The sequence below is a fragment of the Rhodamnia argentea genome, chromosome 4, assembly GCF_020921035.1.
Source record: "Rhodamnia argentea isolate NSW1041297 chromosome 4, ASM2092103v1, whole genome shotgun sequence".
NCBI classification, from domain to species: Eukaryota; Viridiplantae; Streptophyta; class Magnoliopsida; order Myrtales; family Myrtaceae; genus Rhodamnia; species Rhodamnia argentea.
The window spans coordinates 29,627,121-29,647,409 of record NC_063153.1 but is presented as its reverse complement, the minus strand read 5'-3'; the positions used below and the strand labels follow the sequence as shown (position 1 = coordinate 29,647,409).

General features: G+C 41.3%; 2 protein-coding genes and 1 long non-coding RNA gene across 3 annotated transcripts; 2 read left to right on the top strand and 1 right to left on the bottom strand.

The window, feature by feature from the left end:
* The first annotated feature begins 1,662 nt into the window (after window positions 1-1,662).
* On the top strand, window positions 1,663-5,957 carry LOC115748811 (probable cyclic nucleotide-gated ion channel 14). Its single transcript, XM_030685448.2, has 7 exons — window positions 1,663-2,287; window positions 2,411-2,987; window positions 3,203-3,415; window positions 3,512-3,813; window positions 4,042-4,153; window positions 4,403-4,639; window positions 4,723-5,957. Exons 1-7 carry the CDS (start codon window positions 2,256-2,258, stop codon window positions 5,470-5,472), a joined length of 2,223 nt encoding a protein of 740 aa, XP_030541308.2. The 5' UTR covers window positions 1,663-2,255; the 3' UTR covers window positions 5,473-5,957.
* A 1,996-nt stretch (window positions 5,958-7,953) lies between these two features.
* Window positions 7,954-8,607, top strand: LOC115748842. Its single transcript, XR_004016268.2, has 2 exons — window positions 7,954-8,229; window positions 8,314-8,607. It is a non-coding gene; the product is annotated as an uncharacterized LOC115748842 (long non-coding RNA).
* LOC115748841 (probable xyloglucan glycosyltransferase 5) lies at window positions 8,239-12,345 on the bottom strand. The gene is made up of 5 exons (XM_030685480.2): window positions 11,150-12,345; window positions 10,327-10,635; window positions 9,933-10,223; window positions 9,547-9,660; window positions 8,239-9,460 (listed from the first exon to the last, which is right to left on the bottom strand). The coding sequence occupies exons 1-5, from the start codon at window positions 11,870-11,872 to the stop codon at window positions 8,813-8,815; spliced, it is 2,085 nt and encodes a 694-aa protein (XP_030541340.1). The 5' UTR covers window positions 11,873-12,345; the 3' UTR covers window positions 8,239-8,812.
* Window positions 12,346-20,289: the final 7,944 nt, after the last annotated feature.

The following is a 20,289-nucleotide window of genomic DNA, read 5'->3' as shown; positions in this document are numbered from 1 at the left end:
AGAATGTCGAGCAATGAAATTTCTAGAAATCTCCACCTACTTCTCCTATGTATCTTTGGTTCGTGTTAAAGTTTTACTACTCCTTTGCAGTTTTTTAGTTCACATCAAAACTTTATGAAACGATGAGAGAGTCGAAACTTCTTATCTTTCATAGGTTTTTGGTTAACGTCAAAAGTCTATGAAAGCATAAAAAGAGTCAAAACTCATTCTCCTATGCACCTTTGTGGTTCATGTCGAATTTTAACGAAAGTAGCGAGAGAGGCAAAAATTTTTGTAGTTAAAAATGTGAATGATCATACTTTCTCTCTTACTAGAATTGGCAGTGAATTATGAGAGATTCTTATAGGCCCCGTTTATGCATTTTTTATGCATTTTTAAATTAAGTTACATCGATATGCATAAATACTAAACACTAAACATGATAAGATATGAACATATCCGGCTTTATTACTATGATTCACCAAACAGTAGATAAGATATGACAAAATTCTTGGATTTCATATCCTATCCTATCCAATCCTATCATGGCTAAAAATCCAAATGACCAAATGCAACCTTAAAGGTGATGACCAAGACTTATGGATTCACTTCGCAAAAGGTTTTTGCCACACAATGTGGGATTTGAGGGTGCCATATACGATGCACGATGCAATCCATTCCTCTGCTTGTCATAGGCCCCAATTCATATCTTGAAATGGACCTAACTCTGATATATTTTTTCGATCCCTAACTTGAGAATTATAACTATGCAATCTTAGATCAAGTAGTGTATAAGATTGCTTGTGTAAATTTTTCTTTGTGCCGACAGAGCACGCTATCTGAAGGAAAACAACAAGAGCAATTAGGGGGGGTGGGCATTGGGTCCGATTCTAGCCGGGGCCAGTTTAGTCCGGTTTTAGGGTTCTATGGCCGGATTCTATCTGGGAACCGATGTCCCAATGTTCACCGATTTAAAAACGCATTGCTCGCTGTTAATGTGTGCGTATAACACGTCATAAATATGACAAAAGAAGACTAATCACTGAGTAAATTTGTATTGGATTATGCTGGAAAAAATTCTTTTTCGTGGTAAACATGTATGGACATGCTGTATAAAAACACTTTTGCACATATGGAGAATCAAATCGTGATCTTCAACACGAAGAACGACAATAAAACCACTTGATCAATATGTGCTTTTATAGTGAATGGTGTAATGCTAATATATATATATTTTATAGAATAACAAAACAAAAATTGGACCAGCTGTGGGGTAGAATCAGAAACCGGACCGGAACTACCCGATTCTGAATCCAATAGTCACTGGATCGGTTCCCGAACCGGAAACGGATGACCCCTAAGAGCAACATCACCGGATGGTATTTGTTTAGACAAGAAGACCCCATGGAAAAACAAAACACCCCCCGTGAAATCTGCTGCCAAATCTGAAAGTTCTAATCTTTTTTCTTTTGAGTTAATGCTCCTATAATCTCAAGCTCATAGTGCTTTATTAATGCAGAGTCATGGCACTCACGTCCTCTCCGATCCAAGTTTTCGCTCTCTCAAATGAGGAATCCTATACAATATTGGACGGTCCGACTCCGACCTGTACTTTCTATTGTTTTTTCCCTTTATCACTGCAGTCTCTGTTTCTTGTTTATGCACTTTCGTGAATTGTTTTACGGCTTTTTGAGCATCCGACTAATCCTCGCTGTCCGGGTTTCCGATGATCTCCCGTTCCACCACGTGCACGGATCGATAACCAGAGCCCACCCGAGGCCGGCCTCGAGGGATCGTGCGAGCCTGGTGATCCGCGCTCTGTGTTCCAACCCGGCGAGGCGAAAACGCTCGTCGCTGGAGCAACCGCCACGGTCCTTTCGAACGCATTTAACTGTGCATTTGCAAGTCAAACGTAAGACAGGTTGCAGACGTTTCTTGTATCCCCGGTTTCTTTTCCCTCTCTTTTTCCTCTCTCGTTCTCTCCCACTCAATGCATATGCGTCTCCATCACTATTAATTCTTGATAGTAGCGGTTATTATTCTTCTGGGTCTCTCTCTCTCTCTCTCTCTCTCTCTCGTCAAGCCCACAATTTTTTAATCATCCTGAAGGGAATCCCAGTTCAAGATTCCTCTCAGGAAAGGAGTTCATTGGCTTAACAAGATCTCGTTCGGGCAAAAAGTTGTCTGCTTCGTCTCTCTGTTTCCTCTTGCAAGTTTGTGCCTTTCCTTGCGAAATACAGTAAGTTTCAGAGCATGGTAGTGGCCAGAAACAGAGCATGGACTTGAAGAAGAAAGAGAAGGTTGTAAGGTACCCGATGAGATTGCATTTCCAGTGTTAATTTGTGTACCAGAGATTGATTCGTTTCTGATGTGGTGGAATTTTCCTTTTTCATGAATTTGTCATGATGTCTTTTGGTTCTCTCACTCGCAGATTTTCTAGTGATGGAAAGCGAAATCTTGGCGTTTCCTGGGAAAAGAATGATCCCACACACTTGGAAAAGCCATTGCCTTTGTACAAGACACCGGCAGCAACACCTCTGCTGAGACCTGATGGTGATCCTGCCAACAGGATTAAGGACGATTACAGGGTCCCGAAATTTGGGAAGTCCAAGAAGGTTGTCCCCGAAAACCAGGAGCCACGGAAGAGGCGGATTCTCGACCCGGGGAGCAGAATCTTCTTGCGGTGGAACAGGATTTTCCTCTTCTCCTGCCTGGTGGCACTGTTCATCGACCCCTTGTTCTTTTACCTGCCGTCAGTGGTGAACCGCGACGGTTCGTCCTGCCTGACCACAGATTTGAATTTGGGGATCGTCGTGACGTGTTTCCGGACGGCAGCAGACGCCTTTTACGCTCTCCATGTGGTGGTGAAGTTCCGGACGGCTTATGTTTCCCCGAGCTCGAGAGTGTTTGGGAGGGGTGAGCTCGTTATGGATCCGAAGAAAATTTCCAGGAGGTATTTGAGATCGGAGTTCTGGGTTGATTTGCTGGCGGCATTGCCTCTTCCGCAGGTACTATCAATCAGTTTTTCACTGGCTGGCTTTCTCTTCACTTGAAACCGTCTCTGTATAGTTTCAGGCAAAATACTAGACCTTTACATTTCGCCGATATCTTCGCGAATCACTTCAGCGCTGATCTGATTTAGTTTAGACAAGATGCTGATCTTCTGTTGTTTTACTATGAATTCATGACAGAACTAACTTGATAACTTTTCCTTTTGGATTAGATTGTGATCTGGTTCATCATACCTGCAATAAAAAGTTCCCACGCGGATCACACCACGAACACTCTTGTGCTGATTGTTCTGCTCCAGTACGTCCCGAGATTGTATCTGATCTTCCCATTGAGTTCTCAGTTGATCAAAGCCACCGGCGTAGTCACGAAAACTGCTTGGGCCGGAGCGGCATACAATCTTGTATTGTACATGTTAGCCAGTCATGTATGTAGCTGCTTGTGCACGCCGCGTTTCATAACTTCGTGCTATCAGGGGCCTTTCTTATAAGTTGTGCTACATTGATTCGGACCCTTCTTGTAGGTCCTGGGCGCATCGTGGTATCTGTTGTCGATTGAGCGACACGCTACGTGCTTGAAATCCGAATGCGACAAGGAACTTAGCCCCGTGAAGTGCTTCCTTCGTTACCTGGATTGCGGTATGCTGGACGATGGCCAGCGCATCATATGGGGCAATGGCACGAGCGTCTTCAGCAATTGCGACCCGAACGGGAATATCACGTTCCAGCATGGCATATTTGCGAATGCCTTGACGCAGAATGTCGTGTCCTCAGATTTTCTGGAGAAGTATCTGTACTGTCTGTGGTGGGGATTGCAAAACTTAAGGTATAACATCGTTAACAAACCCTTTTGCATTGCAGAGGTATCTATGTCTAGACCATCAAAACCCACCGTGCTTCTCTCTCTCTCTCTCTCTCTCTCTCTATCTGTGAAGTTCTTTCATACATTCATCATCTGATTAAGAATTTGTAGATCCAAGTTTTCAGGCATTTATTCGATGATTAGATGAACGACGATGCTGATTTTAACTCTTCCTCTGGTGTAATTATGCAGTTCGTATGGCCAAAGTTTGGCGACAAGCATGTTCATCGGGGAGACCTCGTTCGCCATACTCATCGCGATTCTCGGTCTCGTTCTGTTTGCCCATTTGATTGGAAACATGCAGGTATTCAGAATGGCTTGACACTCTGAATCAAATTTTCTCATGTGATCGTCTGTAGAGTTTTCAAATTAAATGCAAAAAGGAAAAGAACACAAACGGAGGAAGTTATTATGCTGTCTGTGCCAATTTTTTCTCCTGGAATGCCAAATAACATGCTTTCTATAGAAGTGCAACTGAGGAACTTCAATTTTGGTATGCCAACGTCCCTAAATGATCGAGCACCCTTCCCTGGTTTTTGTTTTTGTATCATAGACATATCTGCAGTCTCTCACTGTGAGACTTGAGGAGTGGAGGCTCAAACGGCGGGACACGGAGGAGTGGATGAAGCACCGGCAACTCCCCCAGGATCTTCGAGAGCGCGTCCGGCGCTTTGTGCAGTACAAGTGGCTAGCGACTCACGGGGTCGATGAGGAGTCGGTTTTGCACGGTTTGCCTGCCGACCTCCGTAGAGATATCCAGCGCCACCTATGCTTGGACCTCGTTCGGCGAGTAAGCTCTCATTAGTTTCAATATGAGTTCGCTGCGAACATGACGCAGGACTGTGATTCCTAATGGGAATTACACTGTTGCAGGTCCCCTTTTTCTCGCAAATGGATGATCAGCTGCTTGATGCCATTTGCGAGCGCCTCGTCTCCTCGTTGTGCACTCAGGGCACGTACATAGTCCGCGAAGGGGACCCGGTGACGGAGATGCTCTTCGTCATCAGGGGCAGGCTGGATAGTTCGACGACCAATGGAGGGCGGACAGGGTTCTTCAATTCGATCACCCTGAGGCCCGGCGACTTTTGCGGGGAGGAGCTACTTACGTGGGCGTTGCTCCCGAAGTCGACTCTCAACCTGCCTTCTTCCACGAGAACCGTGAGAGCCCTGGACGAAGTGGAGGCGTTCGCTCTGCGGGCAGAGGATCTAAAGTTTGTCGCGAACCAGTTCAGGCGCCTCCACAGCAAGAAGCTGCAGCACACGTTCCGCTTCTACTCTCACCACTGGAGGACGTGGGCGGCGTGCTTCATTCAGGCGGCGTGGCGCAGACACAAGAAGAGGATGATGGCGAAGAGCCTCAGCATGAGGGAGTCCTTCTCGTTGGCCTCCGAGGAGCACGAGATGCTGGAAGACGAGACGGAAGAGCAAGGAGACGAAGGCGAGGACCGGAGCATCGCGTCCTCGGCTTCTTCTCAAGTCAGGCAACATCTGGGTGTCACGATATTGGCTTCGCGATTCGCAGCCAACACGAGGAGAGGAGCTCAGAGGGCAAAAGGCGTCGAATTGCCCAAGCTGCGAAAGCCCGAAGAGCCGGACTTCTCTGCAGAGCCCGACGATGAGTGAACAAACACCGACTCATATAAACGGAACTCGAAAGCATCAACATTCACATGAAAGTGATACACCACCTAGGAGATAGACCATTGAAACCTGTTAAGATCAATCAACTTAGTCCTGAAACGGTTGCTCATGTCCATAACCTCCTCAAAAGGGTGAGCTGATGCATCAGTTAGGCGACACATTCCACTACTCCACTGCCCTGCTTACTATGCACCAGGAGCTGATCGTGTTCAAACTTCATCATAGTCGAAGAGGCGACACGAAAGCACCGAAATTTGGCGGGCACGAAGGTGTACATTGTCGCGTTCATTGCATGGGCCGTCTGCTCTTGCTTATCGATACTAGGAGTCCGATTCAATCGCACGTTTAACATTTCAATGTAGTTCTGAGATTCCGTCATTTAGATGAGCTTGTTTGGATCATGTAAAAAAGCTGGAGTTGCAGATTAGCTGTACTTCTTTTGCTCGTGGCTCTGTCATTGCTTTCCTAGCTAATCTAGGAAATTTCCTTACTTATTTGAACATAAAACATACGTCCTCAAAAAAAGTGAACGAGCTTTCCTACGGGCCAGGCCCAAAGTAGCTTTATCGAACCGGATAATCTGCGTCCGGGCCGGTCCTCTGGTCGGGCCAGATTCCTCCGGCCTGAAAAATTCGGACCACCAAAATATTAATTTAAACAATTCCATTTTCTTTTTTTATTATTTAATTTATTACAATTCCAACTAACATGGTCTGGTAGGATAGAGTGAGATCATGGGGGCTTACCCTTGATGTTGGCTTGTATCGCTCAAGCGGCATTAAATCAAGGGGCTGCAGTTCTAGTTGAGATTTTCTTTCTTTTTTCCCCGTTCTTTTTTTTTTTTTTTAAATACTTTCACTAAAATTAATGTACTAAATCGACACGCTAAGGGACGTGTCGGGTTTTTGTTGTGCCTCGAGTACGACTCACTCGCCTACGACTCCGCTTGCAACTGCAATCGCCGCATTTTCATAGACAAGTCCTTATATATCTCGACATTACTCCTTTTCTTTCATGAGAAAAGAGGGAGTTATATTGCCCTCTGTCCGTTCGATCATGCCTCCGATTGGTGGGTTACAAATTACGGATGTTATTTCCGAGCGTAACTAACTTAAAATGCGTTATACCCATACTCACTCGTAACCTACTGATCGAAATTATGAACGAGGGAAGTTTTTTGCCGGACACCGACTCGAAAAGAAGAGTCTCTCCCATGCATTGCCTGTTGGTAGGTTCTAAAGGGAGGGAGTTTGGTATGCATTAATAAGTCTTTGGCTTCCTACTTTTCACGAGCATCATGAGGATTGAAATCATGAAAATGAAGTGAAAAGGTAGATGGTTATCGTCAGGCAAACAAGGATCCCTTTGATGATTATGGAAACTCACTTAGCAATTTACGAGGTTCGGTTTCCCACGTCACCGAATCCATACAATGCCAAAGCTCGTCCGCCTCTGGCTCTCGCATGGCGCAACTCTTTGATAGATCTAAGGTAACGTGTTCGAGGTGAATCTCTCATTATCGATGAGAAGAAAAGACGGTTTGCCTAATTATCAAAAAGAGCACTTTACAAATTATTCCAATTGAAATACATAGGGCATCTCGACTCTTTGTTGTCTTCGAATCAAACAAGTCACATGACTTGTGGATGCCTATGTTAATAAGAATCAAAATGATCTCATGCGCTTCTCACCTTTATCTGGAGGAGAACCTGAGCTAGGTTGTTACACATCAAAAGGGCAAATGTAGTTGTGCAAAGCATTTACTAGAAAGTGAAAAAGGAAATCTATATCTACTTGGGAATGAAGTACCAATACTTCTCCATTTTCAATATTTCAAAAGTGCAACATGAAATCATTCCAATCGATTATCGATGAACTTCATTTCTCACAATTCGACGAAGGTAGCAAGCGTATCTAGTAATCTCGAATGTCAAATTTCCAAATATGGTCGTGCTTAGTGATAGCGGCATGAACCAGTTCACTTTTCATAGTGGAAACTAAATGCTTTTAAATAATTCACAACAAACATGTCATGTTTGCCGCATTTAGTTGCAAAACACTAAAAGGTCATTTTCCCATCAATCCAACTAGTGAAAATGGTTCATCGTCCTCTCCTTCTCTTCACCCCGCCAGCCTCGTTTGCCAAGTGACATTTACTGTGCAGACAACACTTTGAGAGACCAAGCAGGAACAGCCAGCTCAAGGCATATCCTGAGAGAGTGTGTGAGATGCCAAGGGATGTTACAGGTACATTGTCAAATCAAAGATCCTTCTGTCTGATGACAAAATATTGATGTGATGGGTCCATCAAACAGATATGTTTTTTCTCTGAGGGGATAGGAAGGAGGGGGAAGATTTGTCCCCATCCCACCACCCCACTATCACCAAAATGGCTCCAGCAGCACCATCCATGAGCCTTACCTGTCCAAAAACTCGGGTGCCCACACCAGGATTTCTCAGGCCCTCCATATCATGAAAGCCCCCCCAATACATGGAGGAAGACACCGGAAGCCATGACTGAATTCAAAGCCACCTCAAGCACAGAAACCCTTCTGCACTTTGCTTTCTCTCTCTCATCTCCGCCCTGCCGACACTTCCATTGAGGCGCCAATGTGTCCCGAGCCCCGCACTCGCACGTGTAGTATTTTTACCTTTTAGCACTACCTGATTGCAGAAGCAACCAAACGGAAAAAGGAACAAGAGAGGAGACAATGGAAAAGGACAAGGACACCCAGAAAGGTTTTCTCCGATTGGTACACTCAATGCACATATTGACAATACACGCATGAGGAAACTTACACGTGTTCTTCACTTCTTATGCAGGAACAGAAAATGAAGAAGGAAAGTACGTGGGAACAAAGAAAATATCAAGCAAGCTCTTCTGAACACCACCCAACTTTGTGTTGTTTTTTCTCCTTGTACAATAATGGCTTCCCAGATGAGATGCCAAATCACAACCCTGGAAGAAATTCTTTTCCAATAGGTCTAAAAAAACAGGAAAAAAGGGAAAAAGAAAAGAGTAGAATATGACATTAAATTCTTTGCCTCCAGCCTATAACGAACAACAAGAATCAGAGTAAATCGAAACAATTTATTGTACATAGTAGTCAATTAAGGGGAAAAAAATAAGTAAAAAACTATGGAGGCTTCACACTGGAGACTGAAGGGTTCTGCTTATTTAGTCTGAACAATCACCATTTTTGCAGCTGAGTATGGAGGCGAAGAATTCTCTCATTTTGGGCTGCGGATGCTAGTATCGGCTTCTTTAATTCTCTAGGCCGACGGCTTCCGGTTAGTCGTAACAGCAGGACTTGGCGTTACTTTAGCTCATCTGCTCGCCAATCAGATCAAGGCCCACAAGGAGGAAAGTAACGCCCTGGAAGAGCAGGAAGTAGAAGTGGACACCTTGGGCTGCCAAGAGACTCCTCAGGGAAGCCGTGAGCAGGAGGAACGCCAAAACGAGCTCTTTCCTGTAAATTTTGTTGGTCTTCTTAACCGGCGTAAAAGTCACTTCCTTTTGCTGTTCCTTTAACTTGGTCAATTCTAGAAGCTCGCTCTCCGAGGCTCCTCTAGTTATTTGTTGTTGGTTCGTGCTCTTTGTCTCTCTCTCGGCGGCAGCGAGCAAGTCTGATTCTGATGACCTGCCAGCCTTTTTGGTAACAACCCATTCATAAGAGCTGCCGAGCTGGAATAGTCCGGATATCATTGCGTTAAATTTGGTAACGGACATGGTGTTCTCGAACAGGAGGTAAGGGACGATGAAGGGCAAGGACTTTGGAGCTGGGAAGATGTTTAGGAATGACATGAAAACAGGCACGTAACATATGACCCACATGGGGAGCTCAGCCTCGGGGACGAACATGGTTAGCGGAAGGATTATGCAGAACAAGGTGAAGGAATAGAAGGGAAGAATGAGTTTCCTAAGTAGAAAGAATAGAAGTATGAGATTCGCCTTCTTCCAAGCTGAGATCTGAGTAGAGAAAAGTTCGAAAGCTTTGAAAGTATTCGTATTATCGAGGAAGTATAGAACGCATGGAAATCACGATAGAGACGAACCTTGGAAGTTACAATTGCAGGTAGACACAAACGAAAAAGTTGCATTGGACCAGAATGCCACCTATGTTGCTGCTTCTTATAAGCTTCATACGACTCAGGAAGCTCGCAGAGTACCTGAAATCTCAAGAAATGAAGCTTAGTCCCAAGTATTCTAAGTTCAGGAAGAGAGAGAAACTCATGAGACTTATAAATTCATCCTTTACATAGGGGAGCCAAGAGAGCTACTTGAAGTTGTAACATGAAGGGCATGAGTGTGAAAGGAATCATCACTAGATGAATCATGCTAAAGGGTGATAGTTTGTCCAATCATGGATACGCTGTCGCCAAAATATGAAGAGGAATTAATTGAGACCGATAAAGATGTGAAAAAGGAATTCCGTTAATACCTTAACATCATTTAGGAAGATAAATTTCCAACCATTAAGGTGCGCACGGACTGCAATGTCCATGTCCTCTACAGTTGTCCTTTCAAGCCAGCCTCCTGATTCTTCAAGAGCTTTGATCCTCCAGACACCAGCAGTTCCATTGAAACCGAAGAAATTCAGGAATGCTCCATTAACCTGCTGTTCTACCTCGAAGTGGAAACACAGGTTAATGTTTTGAAGCCTAGTCAACAGGTTCTCGTCTTTGTTGACGAAAACCCACCGAGCCTGAACCAATCCCAGCTCGGGATTATCCTGTGAGAAAATGCAAAAGAGGAATGCGACATCAATTTTTATGCAAATTTAACAAGGAGAAAAAGAACAAGAAAGAAACAGAGAAATGTTACATCCTATCAACCTTAAAATGTGGAACTGTCTGTTTTAGGAAGTCTGGATTCGGCTGGAAATCTGCGTCAAAGATCGCGACAAACTCGTAACCCTTCACATAGTCACAGCTCATTGCAGATTTGAGATTTCCAGCTTTGTAACCAGTTCGAACCAAACGATGTCGATATATTATGTTGACGCCCCGCTGACTCCATTTGGAAACTTCTGCTTTAATTAAGCACTGTATACTCTCACTATCGGAATCATCAAGAACTTGGATAAGTAGACGGTCCTTTGGCCAGTCAATTCGGCAGACAGCAGAGATAGATTGCTCATATACCTATATGAATTAGAAGAAACAATCACTATGCCAATAAGAACTCAACGCAGAAGTTTGACTTTTTACAGCTTTCTATTTTCAATAGTTGTCCTGTATCTTGTCTTTATGAGCGTGACTCCAATTACATAGTCCAGCTCAAATTAGAATGAATAAGCTGAGCTCTCTGATGGAATTAGTACGACATACACACATGACGAACTATGGTTCATATGATCTGAAGATAGTAAATGTGCACATAACTCACCTTGGAAGTATGAATTGTAGTTTTCAACATGTCAGCCATGATTAGTAGAGTGAACTGAAGGCTCTATATAACCAATTCTTAATATCATAAACATTTCTAGCAAAATTTACCCTCTATGATTTGGATTGGCTTGAAAAAGAGAACGGGACTTTTATAATGGAGAATGGAACGACTTAAGATTTTGTGCACATGTACTGGCCGGATTGAGAAGCAAGACAAACAAATAGAAAGGAAACTGAGGAGAAATAATGTCAATTTTCAGTGCGCTACCTCTCTCTCATTGCACATTGGGATCTGAACAAGAACCATGGGGTACTCGCATCCAATTCCCTCGGCATCGTCCGATTTGAATGGATCCCCCTGGATCCTCGGCTTCACTTTCTTGTACTTTATCCACAAACAACCGAGGCAGAGTATCATCCGATCCACGGACTGGATCAAGAACAGAGCTACACAAAACTTGGAGAGTGCTTGAATTGGTGGGGCAATGTAATCAGCTCTAAAAGTCAGCCAAGCGACATAAATCATGTGGAGCAAGCCATGGACATCAGTGGTCTGTGGTATGTGCAAGTTTGGGTGCTCGAAATAGTGCCAACCTTTGAAATAAGTGACCACCTCAAAACCCAAAATTACCAGAGAAGTGACCAAGAACGCTCTTATGACTCTGAACAACAACCGTCCTTTGCCCATTTTCTCACTCTCCACGGCCACTCCTTGCCTGAAGATCAGCCTCTTCTTGACGGTGCCAAGCAATGCCCAGAGCACAGCGGCTAACCAAGCCACACAACCCACTGCACGGTTGGCCTTCAGAAGCAAGACCCAAGTCACTTGCTTTGCATTTTTGCCTCTGCTCTTCTCAACTGGCCTGAATGCAGCATCTGGGCCATCAATTTCGACCACAGAGTAATTTGGGTTCTCCATTTTCACCACCACAGGCGTCCCCTTCCTGTTTTCCTTCGCCCACCAATCTGAAAAATCCAATCTTGGAGCCATTTTTGCGAGGCCCTTGGGAAAATCTTGAAACCCAGAGACAGATAGCCGAGGAACAAAGACCCCAAGAGCACAGTGAGACTGGAAATCCTCTCTTTTTGTATATGAACCCAGATCTCAGAACGATGAAAGGAATTCCCCCATTGCAACAACTGATCAGAAAGATGAGGATCCAGTGAAGGAAGAACACTCAAAGGAAAGCATTTCAAGGGCCTTTTCCTTTCACTGTTGGGAGATGAATGTAGCAGAGAAAAGAAAGCCGAGCGAGGAGAGTGCTTGAGAGGTTCTTTTAATGTCTCCCAAAAAGACTCCTCCCACAAGCTACAACCAACATGGTAAAGACAGAAGAAGCTCCATTATGAGGAAAGGTATCTGCTGGTGAAGCTGTGAAAGACCCTTCTTACACTCCCTCTGACTCTCTCAAGCATGTGGGCACCTGTCAAGTAATCCTAGATAAAAGCCTCTTCTCTCTATCTCTGTGTCTGCCGCTTGCCTTCGTTGCAAGATTAGGGAATTAATAATGAAATTTCCCTTTGTCCAGTGCCCATTTGGTGCATAATTGCAGCTCAGAGAATGAGTTGAACTCTGTAAGAGAAATCAAGGGTTAAAATCAGCAAAATCACCTGACTAAATGAGGTTAGCCAAAACACGGACCCCCTGAGCAAAAGCAGTAAACGTTTCATGTTGACTCCAAGTAAAGGCGCCAGCTCTCGCCTGCATTACCATAACGACAATGATTACAAAAGGGCAAGTGAAACTTCACCAACTCCATCTTGCCACAATGTTCTAGATAAGGCTTCTTCAGGGGATTGACCAAAATAATCTTTTTTTTTTTTTTTTATCAGTATAAGGAGAGGAGAGAATAGGGGCTTGACCAAATTGCTTTCTTTATCAAGCTCGTGACAAGCTTGGAGCAAATCGAGGAGCTAAACCCGCGGTTTTTGACATAGACATATAATAGAGTAGACTAGATTTTGCACATAAATTTATGGGAGGAACAGAGAATGGGGATCCTAACTGTCAAGAGCAGTTTCCAGGAAAATTATTTAGCTATGCAAGTAAGATGATTTAGTAAACAACTTGTCACATAATTGCATGTTTATTTTTGTGAGAAATTTCTCTATTTTGTATCGCTGGCTGCTCAAAGTCGGTTAATACTTTGACCGGTGTTATCGAACATGTCGGTCTCTTCGTCTTGAACGTATCGAACGATTACAGAATCACACGAGTCTGTAGTTCTCATTGTGCCAAACCGTTCCAGCGATTTTATTATATTTGTTGTGAAAACATGTAAATAACTTCGCCGAAGGTTGCTGAGAAAATCTCTCTCTACACTCTTACGCTGGAAGGAGAGTACATTTTTAGGAGAGGCCAATTATCCGGGGACCCTCTTTGCATGCCATTATTGTCCTCTCTAGTATTAGGACAACAAGTTCAGGTAAGGATGTTGATGTCTTTGACTGTTAACAGGCAGTGAGATTAGAAAAGGGAAAAGGTCACTTGACATATTTTAGGTGCTAATTCTCTTTAAAAAATAATCAAATTTTAGGTTTAGTCGCAATTTTATCCCTAATTTTTTTGTTTAAAAAAAACCTCAAACTTTAGGTCCAGTTTGAAAATGCCTCGAACTTCTCTTTATCTAAAATAAAAACATAATTTTAGATCCAATTCCAGATCTAACCCGAGCCTTTTTTTTTTATAAAGAAAAATCACTAATTTTTACTATAGTCCCAAATCTGCTCGCATTAACCTTCTGTCCACAAATTGCGGTTGGTCATCCATAATTTTCAAATCGGAGAACACTTTCATTTTTGAGATAGTTTTTCATGTTACCTTGCTGATGTGTATTTGTTATCGATGTAGAAATGTCAAATCAAGTTGTGATTGGACCACATGAGTAGAATTGAGAATAGATTGTAAGTTGGTGAATTTTTTTTAGAAAAAAATAAAATTTGAGGCAAATTTGGAACTAGACCTAAAATTTGAGACTTTTTCTAAAAAGTTCAGAGTAGATTTGAGATTGGACATAAAGTATAAAGTTTTTTCCGAGACAAAAAAAAAAGTTTGTAGCAGAGCTGGGACTAGACCTTAATGTTGAGGGTTTTTTTAGGGAATTAAATCCATATCTTAGTAAAAAAAGTATAAGGAAAGAAAACATAAAGAATTTAAAAAATTATATATTGTCATGACGGTGTTGCCCCTGTGAAAAAGAAAAAAAGTGGACATAATAAATAGGAAATGGGTCCATTACAGAAAAGTAGTGGAAGTAAACAATTTGAATAAGAACAAAGGTCACTAGAAGTGGATGATTGAAGACGAAAAATGTTTTCTAGCCATTAATGCATGGCATCTGGAGATTAGGGTTTTCTTTTTCTCTCTGTGTGTGTGGCTATTTCTGGAGAGTCATGATGGGCTTATCACGTTAAATGTCTTGATGGAATCTTCTCTTTTGGCAATTAGGAGTATAAAGCCGTTTTCCCCAACATATAATTAAGTGGTGATCATTATGATGAAATGCTTAGGTGGAAGGCAAACTTTAGATCTCATATAAGTAATTGGTTGTGATTGGGGCTCACATTTTGGAGGGCATTTTGTGCTCAAGCGGCCTCGTGGAAGTTCAATTAGGAGAGTCATTACATTGGATTCTAAACTTGATGGTTCCCTTTTTCTTTTTAAGTTATCTTATAACAAGACTTTTAAACTAGCTATAATCCAAGTGTAATGCAACATAATCACCTTTTAGGATAGGGGTAATTATCCAAAAAAAAAAAAAAATACTAACCTTATTGTATGGATGCCAATTCAATTTTAAATATTTTAATTTGACCAATTTAATTGTAAACATTTTGCTGATTTGCCAATGTGGCCCTTTAGGCCAATTTTGATTGGAAATCTCTAACATGGATATTGATCGTCTTATGTGGCATATCCAGCATCGACATTTGACAATTTTTGCATTTTTATTTTGCATTTTTTTCTTTCTTTTTTCCTTTATTTCCCTTCACTAGTCCGTTGCCTTGGCCATGGCCAATGGAGGTTGCCGGCCACATAAGAGGGTTGGGACGCCCTCGTTGGCCCTTATTGTGGTTGACAAGGGCATCGGAACCCCCGTTCGACGACCTTGTTGTGGCGGGTGACGGCTAAGACACCCTCATTAGCTTTGGGCAAGAGCGGTCGTTGTTGAGACCGCGGGCCGGCAAAGGGACATATAAAAAATTCGAAAAAAGAAAATAGAAAAAAGAAGAAGCTTTAGGAATTTTTTTTAAAAAAAGTTGCAAAGATTTTCCATATCCGCACCGATATATCTCGAAGGATGACCGGCGTCCATGTCGGCGATTATCCTCTAAAATTAACCGAAATGCCGGACCGATAAATCGTTAAAAGGTTTAAGACTAAATATGTCAAATTAAAAAGTTTGATTGAATTGACATCAGTACAATAAATTTAATTTTTTTTTTTGGTAATTTTCCGGTTAGGATGGCATAACGAGCATGGGAATTTCTCAGTTTCTCTGCTCGTGAATCTAGTAACGTCTGTTCGAAGCTAGATTATTTTGCTGGTGGGGACCCACTGAGGCAAATGAGAAAGTATTTTAAAGTGCAAATAACACATCCACAATTATAAAGTTTGATCATTTTGCGACGTCATCGTTAAGAATGGAGATCTTGACCCAAAGTGATGATTGATGTTAGGTTAAAAAAATCCAAAAAAAAGGAAAATTCCTGGTTTGGATCGAACACGAATCACAATTCTTGCACGTGATCGAGTTGAGGGAACAACGTAGTTTTTGTAAGCGGACAATTGATCCGAACCCAACCGAACAAATGTTCTTGCAACTCAGGCAATAGCTCCTCCATTAATACGACTCCCTTGCACCATATACAGCAAGCGTGGCCCTCAAAACAGCCTCTAAGCAGGAGTCTGCATGATTCAAATGCTGAATTTGCCAAATCTAGGCCACGCGTTTAATCAATGGCGCCAACGATCTAGCAAAGAAAATGTTTCGCCATTTCTTTTTGTTTCGCCGGTAAATGAATGATTTGGAAAATATTTTCCCGAAAACAACCACTTATATCGCTCACGAAAATGAATAAACAAAAGATGTTTTCATTGTCTACGAGAATGTCGGACATAAATTGTTGTTGATAGTGAAAACATTTCTATTGACTAATTATTCCAAGCGGTATCAAATGATTATTTCTAGAAAAATGTTTTCGAATTGTTTTTTCTTTGCGAACGCGAAATAAATGGAGCCTAATAGAATGCGAACAGTTGGCCAAAGGAGGGAAAAAAAAAAAAGTACCCTTCTCACTATTTCTTCATGATAGTGCTAGCTTTTATTCCTCACACGCACCATGTTGGACTTTTCGGAAAAAATTGAAAGAAGAAGAAGAAGCTAACTTAGTAATAGAAAATGGACAAATTAAGAATGGTCCCTGTACTATTTTTCTTATTCAATTATGGTCAGCGTACTTTATCGTGTAACGGATTTGGTCTTCGAAAGTCATCTCCATTCGTGATTTCCTGACAAATTCCGTTTTTCATCCAATATATTGGTGGGAAAAGTTGACCATGTATCAAAGATGAAGCCTTGACATTTACATGGGATGAGAAATATATGAGAAGAAATTACAGAGATGGTCCTTGTACTGTGCTCGTATTCAATTTCGTTCCCCGCACTTTATTTTTGCAACAAATTTGGTCCCTGAACCGACTTCTCATCTCCATTTCCAACTGTATTTCGTATTTCCATCCAAATACAGATAAATTTTGCTGACCAATGCAAAATTAATCACCTAAGCCTAGAGTTGTAACAATTTGGTCCAGGCCACATGGATCGAATCCCCGGGAAACCATACTTAAGTGTCAACCATTTAGGAAATACCGCTCCTAGTTCATCCATTTTTTGCACTAATTGTAAACATCGATGTTCCATGGTACTTAGTCATCACTATTTTTTTACATTTGGATGGTAAAATGTGGAAGTTGTCCTAAAACCAGGATCAAAGACTAATACTGGGGTCATAATTGAACAGGAGCTCTTATGCAATGACCATTCTTGTAATATCTCCTTACCTCTGATTTTTTCTTTATTCTACACCATTGCCACGTGTTTATCTCGTCACTTAGTTAGCGTTCTCCGATGATATCTGGACGGAAACACCATCATTGTCCCGATATCATGATTGCGGATTGCTTTGGGGACCAAATCTATTCCCAAACAATGTATGAGAACTTAGATTGTGTATTGTCCTACGGAGGTAATCTTTGCCTGCTAGGCAAGAGGATATCAAGTTACAAATTCTATTTACAAACTAATGGATGCAAACAAATAGCATGCCTTTCCTCGTTTGTACTTCACCCTCCACTTTTTTCATAATTATCTCAAAAAGACCTTTTCTGTTTCCAATTTTAGTTAGTGTTTTTTTTTCCCATTTGTAATTTCTGCACATTTAAAACAAGGTAATTGTTGAAGAGATGCGCCTCCCCTCTTTTCTCAAGAATTCTAGATATTTTTAGGTTACCTAAATATAGAGATATTTTGTTCGAAGATGTTTAATGAAGAGTGTAGGAATAACCAGGAAGATATTTTCTCTAGAATTATCTAGGGACATGTTATTTATATATTTCGCCGGAGATGTTATCTAGAAACATCTAGGAAGATATTTTACTATAAGAACATCTAGATATTTTAGGAGGCATAACACCTCATTAATCCTATAAATACCCTAGCACCCTAAACTGTGGAGCTTGAGCTTGGCATCCATCTAAGGCTTTGTTTGCTTCGCGAAAAACATTTTCTAATGTTTGGATCGCTTAAGAAAATGAGTACACGGAAAATGTTTTCCTATCAAAACTAAAATTAAAAAAAAAACGATTTTTCTATAAGAAATTGCAAATCAATTTTCAAAATATGTCTAGGTATCGGTGTTTGAACCAAAATCTCTATGCTTGGACACAGAAACCCCAATGCTCGATTTCGGGCCTTTGGTAGTGGGGCCTGAGCGAGGGTGCAAGGGAGCCAGGCACAAGCAACGAGTTTTCAGGCTTGATTATGGTGGACCCAAGATTAAAGCCCACGCTCGTGTCCGGAGGTGAAGGATCCAAGCTTGAGACCCTAGTGCCCTTGCTTGTGTCGGGGAGTGAATGATCCAGGCTTGAGACCTTTGTGCTTGTGCCCATGCTCCTGCCATGTTCCTTGGCTACTCATGTCCAACTTTCGGGCGCTTGAATAGTATATTTGTATTTAGGAAAATCAATTCTACACCAAATGACAGAAAATATTTTTCAGTTCATTTTTTGGTCTTTGTCAAATGCCGAAAAATATTGTCATTTTTCAGAAAAATGAATTTCCAAAGGTTTTTTTTTCCAAAAAAGGTCACATTTTTCGTAAAACAAATGGAATCTAAGAGTGTATGGGTGAGCTTGGCTCCCAAAAGTGAGAGTATGCTTGGCATACAAGTGTGTGTGTAAGAGTTCTTTCAACTAAAATTGCAAGGGCCCGTATGGTAACCATTCTAGTTCTCAAATTTTGTTCTCCGAAACAAAAAAAGATACAAATCCTGTTTGGTAACGTAAATGATTCCGATTTTGATTACTTTTTCGAAAACGGTTTTGGAGCAAATACAAAAATAAAAAGAAGTTGGTTTTGGAAAAAAAGAATCACTTTTGAGAATCACAAAACAGAATGAAGTTTCACATCTCTCACTTTTTTTTTAGTTCTGTTGTCAATTTTCTCGACCTCAAACAGAACGAGATCTCATTTTCAAAGAAAAATATATATGATAATAACATATAAAATAAAAATAAAAAAATTCGAAAAAATTTGGAAATATTTTAAAATATCATAAAAATTAAAAAAGTCCCTAAAAATAGAAGAAGGTTAGATTAGGCTAATTTGATATCATTTTTCTTACATTTGGGCATGGATTTCCTAGATTTCATAGATTTGTTCTTTTTTAAAAAAAATCATAAACACATTTGCAATTAAACTCGAATCCCATTTTTCTAAGCCCTTAGGGCCTTATTAGAGTTTTATGATGCGATTTATCAATGGCATGATTCTTTGAATGCGCACTTGATGTCATTGGTTGTGATTTACCTAGGTTTATTTACTTTAGACTTAGTCTAGTTTTAGAAATTTTGGAAAAAGACAAAAATAACCATTGTGAATACTTATTAAGCTCTCGTTCTTAAGTTTTCGATGAATTAAGGCTGAGATTTGATTTCCTAGAATAAAAAATGCACACCAATGTAGGGTAGTGCGGTGCATTTTTCTTGTAGAAACGAGGGTGTTGCTCATGTCGGTTGTCTGCTTGCTCAAAAGAATTCAATGAAACCCATAATAAATGGAGAAATGACTCGTGATGATTCTTGATATTTATTTTTGCATTTCAATATGCAATATGTTATAAAAAAGAATCAATATGAATTAATTTTCGATTAATTCGAAATGTAGGATGAAATTTCACAAAATAACTACGTAATTATTTGACATAAATGACAAAAATTGGGAACAACAATTGTTCTCGAGGAACAGAAATTTTGTGCAATTATGAAACGCGTTTCCGTTTCGGGAACATAAATTTTAGGCAGTTACTAAACATGTTCTAATTCTCCAAAACTCATCCAAAAAACAGAATCAGAAAAAGTCATTTTAATCATAATCTATTTTGCGGATCAGAATGGTTACTATACAAGCCATAAGAGAGCGCTTCCATGAAGAAGAGTGTATTTTCTGGAAGCGAGCCTCCTGAATCCTTCGAGTTTTAAATGCACGAGGATTACGTAGCGACCATTAAAGCTCCCGGGAGATCGGAGCTTCTCGCCGAGAGCAAAAGTAGTTGGAAAGCAAACAAAAGAGGTCTGTCTGGCCACCGACACTCTCAAGCCCTGTGATCAAGATAGATCTGGAGACTCCGAAGAAGAGCAGTTAAATGGGTCGTAGCTCCATACTTCTGGGCTCTACACTTATCTCGTGTCTTTTCGAAGGCACCAAAACTGTTCAAATCCAGCAGAATCTTACGTTGTTAGGTGCAAAAAAAGTTATGAAGAATGCACATAACCACTTTGGTAGGACAGCCAAACTGGCCTGGCATATCGAGAACGGTAGGTCTCTGTAGGATCCCAGCTCGGAAAACAATCTCTGGCTCGAGAAGTTCGTTTCTTTGCATATCGTAAAACTCGTGAGAAAACTTGTCGACCACGTTTTTCTGATCCCAACGCCGACGGCTTGCTTCTAGATTTGGTCCCGACTGTTATGTTACCATCTGTCTACGTTAGAAAAAGTTAGTCCTCGGCTCCACAACAATCGGTCCTCGTGAAAAAAAAAAAACACAAAAGGACCTCGGTGGTTTTTGCTCTTGGATTTTGACTCCACTAATTGTATCCTTGAATCAACCTTAACCCCGAAATGTTTT

Coding starts and splice junctions, on each gene's coding strand:
- LOC115748811 (XM_030685448.2), top strand. CDS start 2,256: ATGGACTTGAAGAAGAAAGAGAAGGTTGTAAG. Junction 3,814..4,041: donor TGGGGATTGCAAAACTTAAG/GTATAACATCGT, acceptor GTAATTATGCAG/TTCGTATGGCCAAAGTTTGG. Junction 4,154..4,402: donor ATTTGATTGGAAACATGCAG/GTATTCAGAATG, acceptor TTTGTATCATAG/ACATATCTGCAGTCTCTCAC.
- LOC115748841 (XM_030685480.2), bottom strand. CDS start 11,872: ATGGCTCCAAGATTGGATTTTTCAGATTGGTGGGCGAAGGAAAACAGG. Junction 9,661..9,932: donor TCTTCCTAAATGATGTTAAG/GTATTAACGGAA, acceptor TTGAGATTTCAG/GTACTCTGCGAGCTTCCTGA. Junction 9,461..9,546: donor CTGCAATTGTAACTTCCAAG/GTTCGTCTCTAT, acceptor TTCTCTACTCAG/ATCTCAGCTTGGAAGAAGGC.